The following is an 18224-nucleotide window of genomic DNA, read 5'->3' as shown; positions in this document are numbered from 1 at the left end:
TACCGGGATCAGGCCACACTCCAGGCCTGTTTATGCAATTTTATCAACACGCGGATTTTTTTTAATCCGGTGAAAAATTGCGCGGCACCGGGATTCGAACCACGGACCTCTTGCACGTGAGGCGGGTGTTCTACCTCTACGCCACCACTGCACCGCCCTATCTCGTGGCATTAGAAATGCCACGTGATAGTTTGCGTATCTGACTGGGTTTTTTTTCCACAATCTCCTGCGCTTTCTAACGCAGAGATCGCAGAGGAAGGCGCTTTCTTCAACATTTATGAGTCTATTGATTGTTTTACGCTTTCGCGGCTCTCGGTTTTCTTTCGGCGTATATTCTCGCAATATAAGAAACACCACTTTATTGCAGTATCGCATATTGCAGTGACTGAAGGTGCGTTAACGTACACGAGGCGTGACTGATAGCTTACGATGCCAGCTTCCTTTTTCTTGCAATGCACTCATCCGTGCCAAAGCTGGTCTCCCTGCGCTGCAATAATTGACTATTAAAAAGCAACCATATACATCCCTGTCCACTTTTTCACTGCTGGAATGTGCAATCTGTTATTATTGCGGGGCGTTCATTTATGCAAAGCTGACGAAAAAATATTATAGTGTCATTTAAATCGGTATGCGCATGAGTACTGATGACGTTAAATATCTGCGACATTTGATGCATTGCTAATGTGTCTCCAGAAATTCTATATGCCCGTGTCATCCACTCACTAAATAATTGAAATAAATTATTTTATTTCCTAATCAGACAACAAGTATAAATACATAAATATCTCAGCCCACTAGTTGTCGCAGTAGCCTCCTCAGTTACAAGAAGGTATGTCGTCTCGTTCTTTCACTGTAACATATGCACACTCTGCTTTAGGCGCGCGCACCTTTTAGGCCAAATATATATCAATTAACATCGTTTTAATTAATGGTATCGTCAGAATTAACAAAATGTTCTCAAAAAATTTATTCGGCTTGTGTTCTTGATTAGTTATATACATACGACTCAAATTATTGGTACATACACTGTCTTTAAAGGCTTATCCACGTGAATACTGCATGGTGGATATAAAAACTATCAATTTGTCTTTTCGCGGTGTGCATACATGCGTTTCTCCTTTGCGCAGGTCACTCTAGGGAAACTAAGAAGAATATACAAAATAAAACGTTTCCAACAACAGCTTATAGGAGTGCAGAGCCTAATATGTGGCACTCTAAAATTTAGATGTTTCATTGCTTCTTAATAGGAACCATGCTGTTGGCACGAGCGTCTGTCACCATGCTCACCACTGTAGCAATAAAAGCACTCGAAGAGCGTCCCGAACACTTGCTTCTGATCATCACTTAATTTCTGGTGCTAGAAGACGGCTGAATTTATTTTGATTCCACCCAACCTTCCCTTTTACATAAGTTCTTTTGAGGTTGTACGTTCTTCAAACAGTCAGAATGTATATCCAGGGATAAACCACAGAAAAGCTGCAAAAAAAAAGAGAGCGTGCCGTTCCCATGCCGGCCAACTTCCCAATATCCCGATATCCTTCCAAGCGTCTATTCTATAGAAGTTCAAGTTTATACAAGTTATATTCCGCGCGGCCCGGTTCGCTGTATCTTGGAAAGTCATCCACGACGGGTACAGAGTCCATCGCGTGCATTGTTCTCGCGGCTTAGTTCGCGTTGACGCGAGACATAGCACGAAGGTCAGTTATGCTCGCTGCTGCTGCCGCGCTTCCTCACTCGAGCATTTTGACAGCGAGTTTCCGCAGTCCTCGAGCGAGATTTATTTATTTGTGTTTATTTATTGGTACCTCAAACGCTCCATAACGGGATTTGACATAAGAGGTGGGTTGTTACATTTGTACGAGGTCTTCGATGAATGACTTGATGTAGCTAGGATTGGAGTGGTGCTCAGCATCGGTGGGCAGATTTTATTTATTTTTATTTGTTTAATACATACTGCGGACACGAAGTCCATGCAGGGTGGATAATACAATATTAGGTCACAAGCAGTAAAACAATGTCAATGCAACAAAATGCTGCGACACTGCGACAATAATGCTGATATAAAAAGTAAACAATCGTAATACAAGTTTCATAAAGATAAGCCATTCCAATCATTAATAGTGCGTGGAAAGAAAGAGTACTTAAACAGGTTAGTTTGGGCAAAATACGGGGTTAGTGCATTTTGGTGATGTTGGCGAGCAGGTCTAGTTACTAGTGGACTTACATACAATGCCTGGTCGAGTGCCAAATTGTTATTAAATAACTAAGAAAGTCGAGCCGTATTTTTTTTTTTTGACGCGATTCAAGTGTAGGAATATTACTACACCTCATTAGTTCAGTTGGCGAGTCGAATGTCGAAATTTGTTGTAAACAAACCGGATAGCCTTTCTTTGGATTCAAGTTTCTTTGTTACATTGAATGTAGGAATCCCAGATAATGCAGACGTACTCGAGATTCGGTCGAATTAAGTAGTATGATCCGAGTCGTTCGCTGTTCGAATTAAAAATGAGTTGAGGTGCGCTGTAGTGGGCGCAAGTGGCGGACATACAGCTTTATAATGACTGTTGCGGAGCGAAATGCGATGAGCAGGTATCATAATCTAGCAAGCAAGAGATGAATGATAAAAGTTATGGTAGAGGGAAAAGCGCGCTATTTTTTGCGCAACTCAAGACTTTTGGTTCAGTAACGCTGAAATAGCGAGAACAATCTGAGAAAACAAATCGAATAGCGCGCTTTTGGATGGACTCAAGAGCTTTGTGTAGGCTAATCTGATGTGGGTCCCGAACTGCGCAGGCGTATTCAAGCTTGGGACGAACAAACGTATCGTACGTTAGCAGTTTTACGTGAGAAGGGATAAACTTAAACTTAAGGTTGTGCCGGACATAGCCAAGGACACGGTTAGCTTCATTTGTTATACTTGCTATATGGTGCGACTAGCTGAGGCCATGAGACACTGATACCCAGATACTTATACGATGTGACTGAAGATAATTCGGAGCCAAAAACGACGTACCTACGCACTTCGTAGGAAGGTTGATGGTGTAAGGAGATCTGCGAAGCTTCCCTGATAATTAAAGACATTACCCAACTTCTACACCAGTTTTGAACTGTTAGTAAATCGTTTTGAAGGGAAATGTTACCATGAAAGCTATGAATAGGACGGTAAGGGACACAATCGTCTGCGAAAAGGTGAATACAGGAGATTTAGACGGTTGGTTAGTGATGAAAATTAGAAAATGTAAGAGTCCGAGGACGGTGCCTTGGGAAAGTGCTAACGAGAAAATATGCCATTAGTACAGACAAACTGTTTCCTGTTTGTGAGGAACTCACACAGCCAGTCGAAGGCAAAGAGGTTGAGGCTGAGGTATGAGAGCTTGAGGAATAGCCGTTTGTGTGGCAGCTTGCCAAAGGCTTTCTCGAAGTCGCGGGAGTCTATGGGAATATTGTCACTAATGCTTGAGCTGATGTCATGAATACATAATGCAAGCCGGGTATCAAATGGTAAACCTTTTTGAAAGCCAAGTTGTTGTTAAAAGCAGCCAACAGAGATTACAAACTTGGTTACATGCGAATAAATGAAGTGTTCCATTAATTTTCAGGGCACACTTATAAATGAAATGGGTCGATAGCTGTCACATGATGATGTAGTACTTTTCTTTGTGACTGGGATAATCTTGCCCACCTTCCAGTCCTGTCGCACCACTCCTAATGACAAGTACTGTTGGAAAATATGAGACAGGATGACGCTTGTAAGTTTGGTATTCTTTAACACCTTAGAGTTAATTCCATCGATGCCCCCAGAAGATGACAACTTAAGATTGACAATTAATTTGTTGATACCATAAGGGCTGAATAGTATGTCCGGCTCAGTAGGGTAATTAAATTATGGAAAATCGGGCAGTTCATCATTGGGTTCGCGGGTGAATCCAGAAGAAAACGTGTCATTGAGCACATTAGGAACCTCTGCTTAAGGAAGAGGATTACTGTGATGGTCGCATAACGAGACGGTTTTATGGTGGCCTGGTTTATTTGTTTTCCAGAATTGCTTTGGATTATCCCGCAACACTGTAGGTAATGTCGTAGACAGCAATTGTTGCTTAGCTTCCGCTGCAAAGCGCTGAAATGTTCTTTCTGTCGCGTTGTACCTTGCCTAAGCGCACGCGCTGTTTGAATGTTTGGCAGCTCGAAAATGTCTCTTCTTTTTGTTGTTCAGACGCCATGTTTTTTATTAAACCAAGGGGATGATATGGTATGTATTTATTATTAGGTAACATTTTGTTTTTAAACAACAGCCAATTTCAACTGGTCTATCGAGAAAGTCAACTAGGAACCAAGTGCAGAACTCAGCTGTCTCTATTCACGCTGGCATAGTCCCCCTTATCGGAAAGTGATTATAATCTCCTTTCATTTTTAGGGTGTAATAGCTTGCAATGCACGAAACCGTGAACTATTACGTGATCACTCAACCCAATTAAAATTGTTAGTGACGAGACGCTGTCAGGATGCGACATCAACAAAAGATCTAGTATATGATCGCTCTTATCAGTCAGTCTTGTTAGTTCCAAGATTAGCTGTGTAAGACCAAATGTGGGGCACGTGTTCAATAAGTTCGCATTCTTCGTTATTCCTTGAGGTAGATGATAGCACATCAAGCAAGTTCATGGAGGGAAAGTTAAAAGGCCGTATAAAATTATGGAAGCGTCCCAGTGTGCGGACGTTATATAACAAAATATTTCGTGTACCGAAACAACGAAGGAAGGTTCAGCGTCAGGAGAGTGAGAGCATACACCAGATATAACAGGCGGATACACACAACAAATAAGGCTTCAATTGCCGTAGCTATGTCGACTAATGAGCACCTAAGACAACGGTGCGTAGCCAGCATAACACCTACCATCTCGGTCCTGCCAAAAAATATCAAAATCGGGGGAAATGCAGAACACTTCAGAATATTCAACAAACTAATTTAGTCATGTTTCTGTAGGCGCAATTATTTTACATTCCGTTAACAAGTTTTGTTTCTGGGCTAGTTCGTTCATGCTTAACAACCGAATACTCGTAAGCGCAATCCCAAAACGGACAGAAGATAGACACAGAAGCACAGCAACATTTTGCGTAGCAAAGGAAAACAGTTTTTATAAAGGATGCTGTAATCTATACGCTTCTTGATATTAAACATTGCTTGGCTTGAAAGGCACTGCGCTTGCCCGTTCCTGGTCTGCCGTGTACTTAAGTAGGCGAAGTCTTTAGAATAAAATTTAATTGTGAGTTAGCGCTTGTTCTGTGCTTTTATGTCTATGTTCTGTCCCATCTTGGAATTGCGCTTACCAGTATTCAGTTGTTACATTCAGTTGTTTCGACGAAGTATTGAAGTGAATCACGTTTCGTAAAAATGCCTCTAATGTTTGTGTAAAGAAATGGAAAGTGTCACACGTGTTTCCGCAAGCATGGCGAGGTACCTGTTTTACATGGGATGACCCTATTCTTCAAGTGATCAGATACGTAGCTTCTGTTATCTATAATGAGCTTGTTGTGACGAAGCTTAAATATTTTTCTTTGAGATTGGCCATATCTACGAGGTTTTTGCAGGCAATACGGGTGTTGCGGGAGCAACCTTCAAATATTCTGAAGCCTGATACTCCTAGTTCTTTTTTTGCGTTTGATCGAATACGTCGTCTTGCTTTGAATTTGGCGAACATCACAATAATTGGTTTGTTTTTACTTTGTTCGAAATTTTCGAGCCGGTTGGAGCGCTCTATGTCATGTGACTCTATGTCAAGATTAAGGTTTGGACTGTAGTGCCGTATAATCAGAATTTTAGGTTTATCCCACGTTTCACACTCGGAATCTGACAAACCAAAAAAGACTAGGATGCTACGACGTGACCTATCTTCACCGTCGTCTATTCGTGTTGCCATACTCTTAATATCAGTGGCGTAAGGTACTGCAAGGTCGCGGGTGTTATCTAATATTGTTTTCATCGCAGTGATGGCTGAACAGTCCTCCTCGATCTTGCCCAGTCTTTATATATATATATATATATATATATATATATATATATATATATATATACACTTTCAAACACCTTGTCGTGTTGCGCCAGCTTTGTGTAAATCCATTTCATTTCATATACCGAAGAGGTCTCACCAAAGCAACTTTTGTCAAGAACTAAAATAATATGCCCTGAAGTTAGCGTAGTAGCGGAGCGAAGGCTAGGACTGTGATTTTCATCCGTGTCGCCGGAAGTAGAGGTAGCTTTAGAAGAACGGGGGGGGGGGGGGGGGGGGGGTGCGCATATACTGTTTCACAGTGAACAAGAAGCTGCGTGGGCCCGGCAGCACAACGAGAGCAGCGTAGCTAGTGCGCTTTGCAAATAAAGAGCATTGTTAATTACACGCAAGAAAAGCAGAGGCTGAATGTCACGGGACCCTGCTGTTGCCGTGCTGCCAGACCCAGTGATAGGGGGAGGTGGGGGTGTAAGGAATGGCGATCCTTTTATCGAGCAAAGCTGTTGCTTGTGTCGATCCGGTGGTTCCATGGGCATAGCAAGACGGCACCTGGATTAGCGTTGACTCCGGTATAGGGCGCCCCAGGACAAGTGCGCTGTCGGCTGCTTCTGCTTTGCACCTCAGGTGGTGATTCGAACACGGGGATGTGTTAATCCATGGGTTCGGTAGGGAGCCAATTCTTGGTTTGCTGAAGGGAGCAAGCGATCACGGAATTTTTGGTGACGCATACTAGCAGCAATGCAAGAGCCTGCCAAAAAAAAAGCAGAGGTTGACCTTAAGGTGACTGCGTTGCCATGCTGGCGGACCGACAGATGTGTTCATGTTTGCTTGTGCGTGCGTGATACCATACTTCTTAATTTAGTCAGTATACCTTCGTTTACAAGTTTATACGGCCAATAAAACTACTACTTCGTATAGCTAGCTGTCCGTTGCTTTGTTATCGCAATCGGTGCTTCGTCTTTCAGGCGAAACTGCTACTTTCTTTCTTGACTGAAAGTTAGGCGAGTCCTTTCAATGTGGCGTTAGGAAATGGCCTTCCCTTAAGGAAATTTTCAGCACTCACCTAAACCATCTAAGTGCATGATAGCAATACTCCTGCATTCCTGGTGGTAAGTCTGACTCGTGGTGGTATATCTGAGAACAAGTTAAGGACCGCGCAATGAGCGATGGAACGAAAAATGTTATACGTACCGTTAAGAGACAGGGAGAGAGCGATGTGGATCAGAGAAAAAAAACGGGGAAAACCGATATTTTGGTGCACAATAAGATAAATATATGGATCTACGAAATCCATGCTATGCGTAGGGCATATAAGTGGCGAACAATTGCAGTTGCAGAATAGGTGCCGATTGAAGGGAAGCGCACTTGAGGACAGCAGCAAATTAGGTGGGCTGATCAAATTAGGAAATTTACAGGCGCAAGTTGCAATCAGCTAGCGTAAGGCAGGTGTCTTTTGGACATCGCAAAGAGAGGCCTTCGTCCTGCAGTGGACATAAAAATTGGCTCATGATGATGATGATCTGACTCCTGATGATTGATCATTGATGATTGATCTGATCTGATGATTGACTGAAGGCTGTTACTGTTGCGTGCAGGTAGTACCTGTGTGATGGCTAATAGCGTATTGTTGGTTTTAAATCTACGAATTCCGTTTCTTATGTTGTACAATTGCTGTTGGAATGGTAAAATGATGTTGACCTTTTTAAAGTGTTCTTACGGTATTCAATTTTACCATCACTGTAACGGCGACATTAACAACGTTATTTTTACTTTATTTTATTTTAATTTACAATACTGCACGCAGCTAGGCTGTCTGAAGCCTGTTTCACATGTAACCGACAGAATGGCGGTGGCCGCGATGGCTGAGCGGCAGCGCGGCGCGCAGACGCAACTTCGTTGTACATGCTTCGTTTTGGCGCGGCTCGTGCCGCTGTGGGGCACAGTGTTGCTTGCGGGAAGCATCGGTGAGCCGCGGGTTTCAGCGCTCTTCAAGAGCTGCGCCTTGCTTCATACCTTCATGTTTGGGGGCACTTGAGGTGCGGGTTTGATCGATGTATTAAGTTGGTGCGCCACGTTCGTGCTTCTAAACATTGCAAAAAATATAAACACTGTGTATGGAACGAAGAATACAACTTCTTTTATTCACATTTATGTCTCTTTTAGCTCTCTATATAGGCGACAGCTTAAAGGTGTTGCTTAGTACAAACACACAGAACTAGCCACATGAAAGCAAATGAATTCATTCATTCATTCAAATAACTTTATTCAGTGCCCTGCGATTTGGTTGGGTGGGCCTGGACCCCGCCTAGGTTTCAGCCAAGGGTTGTTGGCCCTTGGCAGCTTCCTCGGCTCGCTGGACGGCCCAAAGTTGGTGCTGCAGGTCGGAGCTGAGCATCGCAGACTCCCAGCGCGCGCGGAGGCTGTCGCTGTTTGAGGCTGCATCCCCGTTACACTGTATTAAAGCCGTACATTCCCATAGGATATGCTCCAGAGTGGCTCTAGAGTTGCAATGCGTGCACTTGTCGGTTGGATATAAATTTGGGTGTATTAGGTGCATGATAGCTGGACTCGGATAGGATCTGGTCTGTAACTGCCGCCATTCTACAGACTGGTTTTTGCTTAATTTTGGGTGCGGCGGCGGGAATGTACGCCTCTGCAATCTATGGTGTTGTGTAATTTCGTGAAATTTGGTCATTCGATCTTCCCACTCCCACTCATTGGTAGTCGGTGAGGCGGAGCTAACCGAGGCTCGGTCCGTAAGTTCTCGAGCCATGCGGTGCGCCACCTCATTGCTACCGTCTGGTAGTGTGTGAGCGGGTGTCCAGATGAGATAGATGTTTTTGTCGCGGTTATTAGGCAATTTCAGGAGTCGTAGTGCCTCTGGGGATATCCGACCGTTCGCGAAGTTTCGTATGGCCGTCTGGGAATCACTGATAATTACGCCTGCTGGTGCTTGTGCTATGGCTAGCGCAATAGCGATTTCCTCTCCGGTTTCTGCATGTAGCGTGTTAACTGTAGCACTCGTCGTGCATTTTCCCTCGCAATTTCTCACCACTGCTGCGTAGGCGCGCTTGTGTCTGTATCTAGCTGCGTCTACAAATGTGGTGTCCTTGCTGTTACCGAATTTCTTCTGTATATTGCGTGCTCTGCTTTCGCGTCTACCCTGATGGTGGGTAGGATGCATATTCTTGAGTATTGGAGGGATGGTTATCATGTCTCTGATGCGTCTGGGCATATCTACTTTGACGCCATGTTGGGTATGATACCTTATACCTAGGCGATCTAATATTTGCCTGCCGGTTTCAGTTTTGGACAGGCGTTCATACTGTGCTATTCGTTGTGCCTCGATTAGCTCATCCAGTGTATTGTGGAGACCTAGCTGCAGTAGTCTATCGTTGCTGGTGGTGATGGAGAGTCCGATTGCTTGCTTGTAGATTTTTCTTATTAAGCAGTCTGATTTGCATTTTTCTGACGAGTATCATCGTAGGTACGGTGCCACGTATACTATTCTGCTTATTACGAACGCTTGGACTAGTTGAATCAGATTGCCTTCTTTCATTCCACTATGTTTGTTGGCTATTCGCTTAAGTAGCCGCATGATATGAGATGTTATATTGTCTAATTTGCGTATGGTCTCTCCATTGTAGCCGTTACTTTCAATGATGAGGCCCAATACTCGGATCTTGTCAACCTTGGGTATGGGCATACCTTCTGCCGTAGTTAGCTGAATTTCCGGATTGTTTCGTTCTTCGTAGTTGCGTGGTTTTCGGCCACGTCATGACGGTACATAAATGAGGAGCTCAGATTTCTCTGCCGAGCACGCCAGTCCGGTTCCTGCTAGGTATTGTTCAACTGCTTCTATGGCACGTTGTAATGTGTTTTCAACCTGTCCATCGTTGCCATCGCTCACCCAGAGGGTGATATCGTCGGCGTAGATGGTATGATTCAGGCCATCGATTTCCTGTAGCTTTCCTGGTAATCCAATAAGAGCCAGGTTAAACAGCATCGGTGATATTACTGAACCTTGGGGCGTACCTGTGCTGCCGATCTGTAGTTCTTCAGACTTAAGGTCCCCTATCTTAATGTGTGCCTTTCTGTTGGTAAGGAAGTCTCGTATATAAATGTATACTCGCTGGCCTAGGCCCAACTCATTTATTCTGTTCAGTATTGTTTCGTGGGTAACACTGTCAAAAGCTTTCTTTAAGTCCAATCCTAGGATAGCGTTGGTGTTCCGACTTGTGTTATCTATAATTTGATGCTTAAGTTGGAGCATTGCATCCTGTTTGGACAAATTTCTCCGGGAGCCCAACATTGTAGGGGGGAGAACGTCGTTATGAATAAAGAGAAAATCAGACGTCCACCCGTTCGTAGCAATTGCTACAAAGGAAACCCATACGGGTTCCTCGAAAGAAAAGCCTCATAGTTGAAGAAAAATTCGTCCTGGTCCGGGACTCGAACCCGGGACCACCGCCGTGGTCCCGGGTTCCACCTTGCGGGTTTCCGCAGAACTACTACGTCAAACACTTGCCTTTGCTTCGTGTTGTCAACAAATTCGACTTCGCCCTGCCATCTGCTAGCCGCCTGGTTAGCTCATATGGTAGAGCGGCTGCCCCGGAATGGCGGTGGTCCCGGGTTCGAGTCCCGGACCAGGACGAATTTTTTTCAACTATGAGGCTTTTCTTCCGAGGAACCCGTATGGGTTTCCTTTGTAGCAATTGCTACGAACGGGTGGATGTCTGATTTTCTCTTTATTCATTACTTCTCTCCACCTTGCGGGTTTCCGCAGAACTACTACGTCAAACACTTGCCTTTGCTTCGTGTTGTCGACAAATTCGACTTCGCCCTGCCATCTGCTAGCCGCCTGGTTAGCTCAGATGGTAGAGCGGCTGCCCCGGAAAGGCGGTGGTCCCGGGTTCGAGTCCCGGACCAGGACGAATTTTTCTTCAACCATGAGGCTTTTCTTTCGAGGAACCCGTATGGGTTTCCTTTGTAGCAATTGCTACGAACGGGTGGATGTCTGATTTTCTCTTTATTCATTACTTCTCTCCACCTTGCGGGTTTCCGCAGAACTACTACGTAGAACGTCGTTATCCTCGATATAGTTGGTCAGTCTCGTTAGGACAACGTGCTCCATGAGCTTGCCCACTCAGGACGTGAGTGAAATGGGTCTCAGGTTCTCCAACTGTAGCCGCTTGCCTGGTTTAGGTATTAGAATAATCTGGGCCGTTTTCGATTGTTGTGGTATTGTACCGGATTGCCAACATTCGTTCATATACTTAGTAAGTTCTTCCAGAGAGGCATCATCGAGATTTCGGATCGTCTTGTTTGTTATTCCGCCCAGTCCCGGCGCGGATGTAGTGTTAAGCTTTTGTAGAGCTGCTCTCAATTCCGCCTCGCTAATCTGTTCGTCTAATTGTCTGTTTTTGGTGCCTGTGTAATCTGGGTGAATTGTTGGCTTAGCCCGAGATAAATACCTTGCGGCTATCTCATCGACAAAAGCTGCTTCAGTTTTGTCATATGCATGTAAGATTTTGTTTATGCTTTGTCTGTACGTGGCTTTACTTTCCTCAGGTTCCAAAAGGTGCCTGAGGAAGTTCCACGTTCTGGACAATCCTAATTGATTATCCATATTGGTGCATGTTGCTTCCAATTGCTGGTTGCAGAGTTGTTGTGCGTATGCTTCTATATCTCTGTTAAGCCGGGCCTGTCTGCGTCGGAGCATCCTGTTGTGTCTCTGAGTTTTCCATCTCCTCAAGAGACCTTCTTTAGCTTCCCACATATGTAGGAGTTTACTGTCTACCTGTTCCATTTGCGCGTCTTGGGGGATTACTTGTGTGGCTGCGTTAGCATCCTGCTTAAGCTGCGTGCTCCAGTCCACGATGTCTGTGATAGTATTATCATTTTTCTTGCGAATTTGTCTGAGTTTGTTCCAGCCTACAATATTGAGTTGTTTGCCCTTAGATTTGCGTGGCCCTGCTTTAACAGTGATTTCGAGGATGTTATGATCGCTGCCTAGATCCTGTTGGGTGTTAATCCATTTCGCATCCTTAATGTTCTTTGTAAAGGTGAGATCTGGCGTAGTGTCCACACTAACGCTAGACCCCCGCCTCATAGGTGTTGACGGGTCTGTGATGAGGGTAAGGCCCTCTTGTTGTGCGTCTAGCCATAGGTGCCTACCTTTGGGGTTTTCATATTTCTATCGCCATGCCGCGTGTTGAGCATTGGAATCCCCCCCAATCACTAAGGCTCTGCCTTCTGTGATAGTGAGAGTCTTGCGGAGAAGTAATCGTAAATTCGGACGTTTGTTTCTTGGGTTACTATAAACATTAAGGAGAAATAGACTTTGATTGTTTTTTCTGGTAGGTATTAACTCAATTAATATATTGTCTACATCTGCAATGCCTGTATCATGCTGAACGACCGTGTAAGTACGTTTGACTAGAGTGCTGACAGCTCTCATCTCCCCGTCGGCACTACAGAATGATCTATACCCAGATAATTTGGCCTTACAGTGTGGCTCCTGTAGCATTATAACATCAGGATGTTCCTTATTGATTGGGTGTTGATGTAAGTGGGATCTTTTTCTACTGTATCCGCGACAATTCCATTGCCAGATAGTATAACGGTCGTGTCGAGCCATGGCGGCAGTTACAGTTTTCCGGTGCCCTCCACCGTAGGTGTCGAGGGTTTATTACACGGTTTACTGGTTGTTTTGATAGGGCCGCCTCCACTGGTTTGTGGTCCCCATGACTTCATACGCGATTCAATGTCGGTAAATTTTGCAGCGATTGTGTTAAATTGTTGTTGTATTTGCGTCATAATAGCCTGTGTAACTTGCTGGGTAATTTGCGCAATTGGTTGGTTTGTATTTCCGCGATGTGGGCTTGAAGCACGCGCACGTCTGCAAATGGCTCTTGTTTCGTGCGCCATCTCGGCCACCTGGATGCAAGAGGCCTATGGACGGTTTTCAAAGAAATTCGCGTCCCTTTTCACCTCTATGCATTCGAGCAAAAAGGCGGCGGCCCTTACAGAGCTCGGGGTACTTCACATTTTAACTGAAGAAACATGTCCGAACAAAACTATGAACACGCTAGCTCGGAGCTGTAAAGAAGAAAAAAAAGCACCTGCATGCGCTGCGAACAAAATGTATGAACTGCCGCTTCATCGCGTCTGTCCGGGCTCATATGTGGTCGCCATCGGGGGAAAAACGAATGAAGAATAAAACAGCCTGTGGGAACAATTTGGCTTCAAAGAATGGAACTCCAAAAGGACGGATGGAAACAAGCGGCCATTCTGAGGCGCCATCGGACTTGGCCGATTCGAGCGATGCCGACATTTTCACTTGCGACAAGTACCTTCGGTTTCAGTCCATAATTTCTTCCCAAAGAATCTTGCTCCTTGTTGCAAAAATCCTTCATTTTAGCATCCCAAACAAGTGGACACTGCACAACTCGAATGATGAACAGCTCGTTGAAAACCGTGCGAGGCATTGTAAACTGGTAGCGGACGTCGTCTTCTACAAATGCCGTCTACTCGAACCGTCTGCTCGCGCGGGCGAGTTCCCCTGTTCCCCGTGCCGCCCGCGCATCGGCCACGCCCCTGCCACGTGAGTGCGGGTCGACATACCCCAAGTTCATCAAGGAGGAGTGGGACTCGCTTCTGCGTAGCCCCGCTCTAGAAAAGCAAATCCTGGCTGTCCGGCGTGCCCGCGACCGCCGGTCCCGACGTGGGACTAGCCGGGCGCGCGACGAGTTCGCGTCCTCGCCGGACCTGCAATAAAGTTTCTTCACTCACTCACTCACTGCCACGTGACCGGAACGTCACTGCTCAAGGCGCTCCGGCAATGGTTGCCACTCTCGCCACTGGCAAATTTTTCCAAATGTTGGGATCGTGATCGCAGCGGCGGGCGCCACTCGGAAAACAGGTATTGGGAAACGAGGATTGCTCACGCGACGGGCGCCGCGCCGTTTCTGGCCCAAAGTCGCTTGCAGTGAAACAGCCAGAGTTTTTTCGTACGAAACAAAACATAGCGTCGTAAGGCGCCTCGCATTACCAGTCCTTTCATCGCCTATTATGTATGATGCGGTAAGGCTCTGAGTACAGCTTTTGCGGCACGATTGTGATTGCATTTGGAGGTGAGTTGCTGTGGAACAGAGCACTTAGCGTCTTGTAATATTTACGTGTCTTTTCAGTCATCTTAACCAACAAGGATTGAAGAATGACTTATTTTATACTGATCACACTTGTTGCAAGCAGCAGCCTGGTCATCTCAAGCCCAAATCGGAACGTAGGTAAGGTATTTTATCTCACATTCGAGTTCCTTCACTAAAAATCGTATGCTCCAGCACAAGATAAGAATTAAATCATTTAATCGCATGAACTAATAGCCCCGTCATATTTCAAATGAAAACATCTGGAAGAGCAATAAAAAGTTTTATTTGCGCATACTTCTCCTGAGATTCCTGCTAGAAATCGGCGAACACCCCGCCGTTGTTCGCCCAGCGTTCAATTAAAGCTATGTAAGTTTTTATGTGCCTTTCATACCAAAAAAATTGACTCGCCATCCCGGCCCTGCGAAAGTAGATGTTCATTAAAGCTGTTTAAAACCACCACTACTGCTCAGGAGAGTGTGCGATAATTCATTGTTTTAGAGAAATGGCAGTAGTGGGTCGCAAGCTGCTGTCGCTGCGGCTGCTTGCGCAGCACTAATCTTTGCCGCGAAATGTATGCTGGGAGCTTTACGTGCTTCGCATTATCAGGAGCGCCTTATCATAAACTATGTAGCCCGGATGCTTGTGTTGTGCTTGTTTTTTATTGAAACGACCGCTATGCTGTATATGTCGTATGCGTAATACCAAAGAATGTATGCATCTTTCGTTTCAATCGCTGCATTTTTTATTATTCGCTCAAGGTTCCTTTTTTTTCGTGAGGGCGCTCCGCAAAAATCCCGACCAACTAGAGGATAACAGATTCGCTGTAAATCAAATGGGAGGAGCCGAGCCTAAACGTATCTGATGTGACAGCTTGAAGGGTCCCTGTACCCTTACAGCAAATTGTTCGCATACAGTGCCTCGAGCTCTGAAAAAGCGAGGCGCACGTTGTAATCGTCACATCAGCCACCGTCGTGGCGTAGCCTAGCCGCTGCGGCCGCATTTCGACGGGGCGGAATGTGAAAGACGCCCATGTACAGTGCATTGGGTGCATGTTAGAGAAACCCAGGTGGTCGAAATCAATCCGAAGTCCAGCACTACGGCGTGCTTCATAATCGTGGTTATGGCGCGCAAAATCCCAGAATTTATTAAGCATCGAAGCGTAAAGACAGATTCGTACAAAAAAAAACAATATTGAGAAATAAATACCTTTTGGTTGCGCAGGGGCACCTACGACATAAAAATAACAAACGTATTGACAATAGCTCTGAAGGAAAAAAGCTACATTCATTACAAAAACAATATTGACGACAAATATCTTTACTGTTTCCCAAGAATTTCGTTTCTGGATAAAAAGGACACGATCTGTAAACCAGGGGTGGCCAAATAGCCATGTGCAAAAAGCCATAAAAAACGTATTTTTAGTCGACAGCCGCAGTAAAAAGGGTTGACAAGCTTTCTTTTTATTTCGTCCAGCAAAGCTGGTCGTCACAGTGAATATCACTCATTCTGCGATTGCACATTGTCCCTTTGCATTGGGCTTCCCCATTCGTGAACCAGACTGCCCGTGTGCGCCTCTCCTCTAGAGCATAACGAAAGTTGGTCTTTACAGGCAAAAATGGGGAAGGGGGGGGGGGAGGCGTAGACATGCGAGAGTCGAGAACCGTACTTGCACCCGCCGTATGTGGCTCCCGAGCCGCAAGTTTGTCAACCCTACCGTAAATAATACCCGATCTCTCAACTATGTAAATTAAATTAAAGTAAAAAATTACATCGTGCCTGACTCATACTGCACTGAGAAAACACATACCATTTCATTCAGTTTGCCCTAAAAAGTCGCAGTTTCGCCCCAAAGGCGAAGCACCGATTGTGATAGCAAATTAGTACATAGCTGTAAGAAGTAAGGATAGAAGTTTTATCAGCCGTGTACACTTATAAACATTCGCTTACTAACTAAATTAACAATGATATAATGTGTAAGCCCGATTGAACGATGACGCAGAAAGAAACAGACACACGCTGTCTCTGTGTGTCTGTTTCTTCTTACGTTCTCGTTCAGTCGTGCTTACACATTCTATCGTGGATTCAGAACAAGTAGCCCACCAAAGTGTTTTAACTAAATTAAAAAGCACGGTGTCACGCGCGCACAGGTACACATGAACACATCTCGCTCGATGACCGGGGAAACTGGCTGCCAAAACGCTGAAATGAGGAATCGCTGCAGCAGCAGCGATCGAATTGACCTTGTAGGGTCTCCAGGTCTCACAGGAGCACTGATCACCGTGGGTTCGAGCTTAGCGAGCCACAGGGCCGCGTCAGCCGCCAGCCTCTAGCGCAGCTGCGCGCCAGCTCAGGCCGCAAGGGGCTACCGAGTGACACACCTAAGAACGCAGTATTGCCCTGGGTTAAGGGAAACCATTTATTGTATCCGGCGGCACCCGACAGTGCACAAACGCCCGGTCCAGGGGCGGTGAGGAACCAAAGGGCGCAAAATACAGTCAGGGTCGCCTATACCACACGTCGCTGCAAGAGCACACGCTCAAACTGGGACACGCCGCTAGGAAAAGTCCCAGTGGCTAGGCTACTTGCTGTCGCGATAACCAGTGGACCAACTAGCGAGAGCTCGGGCAATCTCCTTCGGCAGTACTTTCTCCTTTCCTCTTTAATACCACCATGAGTGGCTTATCCCGACAGCTCAAAGAGATTCCTCATATCAGGCACGCCATCTACGCCGATGACGTAACGATCTGGACGTGCACTGGGTCGGATGGAGAAATTTCAGAATCACTGCAGGCAGCGGCTGACGCAGTGCAGAAACACGCTTGCAACAATGGCCTCAGCTCTTCGCCGAAAAAATCAGAATTTTTTGTAGTCCGGAACAAAAATCCGCAAATCCCCCTGCCCATATGCCCGCACACATTCAGGTGCAGGTAGCTGGACAACCGGTCCCACCCGTTCCTAAAATCAGAGTGTTAGGATTGTGGTTCCAGCAAAACACGCACAACCAAGAAGCCGTAGCACGGCTCCAGACTACAGCTGGGCAATTACAGAACCTTCTCAGGAGGGTCTCCAACCGACGGCACGGAGTTAAGGAGAAAGATGCCTGCAGGCTAATCCAGGCTTTTTTTCTGAGCCGAGTGGCCTATGTCTGCCCTTACCTGCATCTCAGGAAGAGGGATTTGGAACGGATTAAGGGTCTATCCGAACGTTATTCAAACAGGCTCTTGGGCTACCAAAATGGACTAATACGGAGGCACTCTTGATTCAAGGGGTGCATAATAACGTTGATGAAATCATAGAGGCCCACAAATGGGCTCAAACAGTTCAATTATCCGGCACACACGCGGGGACAGGGAATCCTCGACGCCTTAGGGTATCGCCCAGCCTTAGACATCCCGCAACGACAGCGGATACCTAACACTATCCGGACCAAGACCATTATCCCCCCGCTTCCGAAAAACATGAGCACAGAAAACAGCGGTAGACGCAAAGCTAGGGCGGCGGCACTCTGGCAATGCTACAAAAACCAACCCGCCGTATACGGGATGCTGCTCGCACCAGTGATGGCCAACACACCATAGCCGTCACTAATGGCGACGGACACACCATCAGCTGTGCGACGGTAAACACATCTTCCATTTCGGAGGCGGAAGAGGCCGCCATCGCTATGGGCACCTCCATTCCGGGCACCAAGATTATTATATTCGACTCGAAAACAGCGATTCGTAACTACACCTCAGGTTTCATTTCCCCTTGAGCATTCAGGATCATCAACAAAAACCTCAATCAATTGCAGTTGGTGTGGGTACCCGCTCGTGCGGGCAACCCTGGCAATGAGGCCGCCCACCTAGCCGCCCGAGCAGCTAGTAACCGGGAGGTGGGCTTGCCCGACGGGGTTGACCGACATGAAGGTATCCACACCTATAACGAAATGACCGTTTATTACCGCGAATCCAGGCGAGTATATCCATCCCCGCACGAGACACTGACAAGAATACAGGCCACTAACCTCAGGAGAGTACGGACTGGATCTGTACTTAGTCCAGAAAGGCTAGCTGCAATGACC

General features: G+C 45.9%; 1 protein-coding gene across 4 annotated transcripts in view; it reads left to right on the top strand.

Annotated features, from left to right (window-relative positions):
* LOC142584913 (kunitz-type serine protease inhibitor bitisilin-1-like) overlaps nt 1-18224 on the top strand; it is a 64790-nt gene that overhangs the window by 27943 nt on the left and 18623 nt on the right. For all 4 annotated transcript variants that reach the window (XM_075695262.1, XM_075695260.1, XM_075695259.1 and 1 more), the window contains one exon: nt 14201-14299. In XM_075695262.1, coding sequence (XP_075551377.1) covers nt 14227-14299 — 73 coding nt within the window. In that variant the 5' untranslated portion in view covers nt 14201-14226. The remainder of the gene's footprint in view (nt 1-14200; nt 14300-18224) is intronic.

This window comes from Dermacentor variabilis, chromosome 6 (assembly GCF_050947875.1).
Source record: "Dermacentor variabilis isolate Ectoservices chromosome 6, ASM5094787v1, whole genome shotgun sequence".
NCBI classification, from domain to species: Eukaryota; Metazoa; Arthropoda; class Arachnida; order Ixodida; family Ixodidae; genus Dermacentor; species Dermacentor variabilis.
Note: the sequence above shows the minus strand (reverse complement) of the source record. Positions and strands in the feature narration are given on the sequence as shown.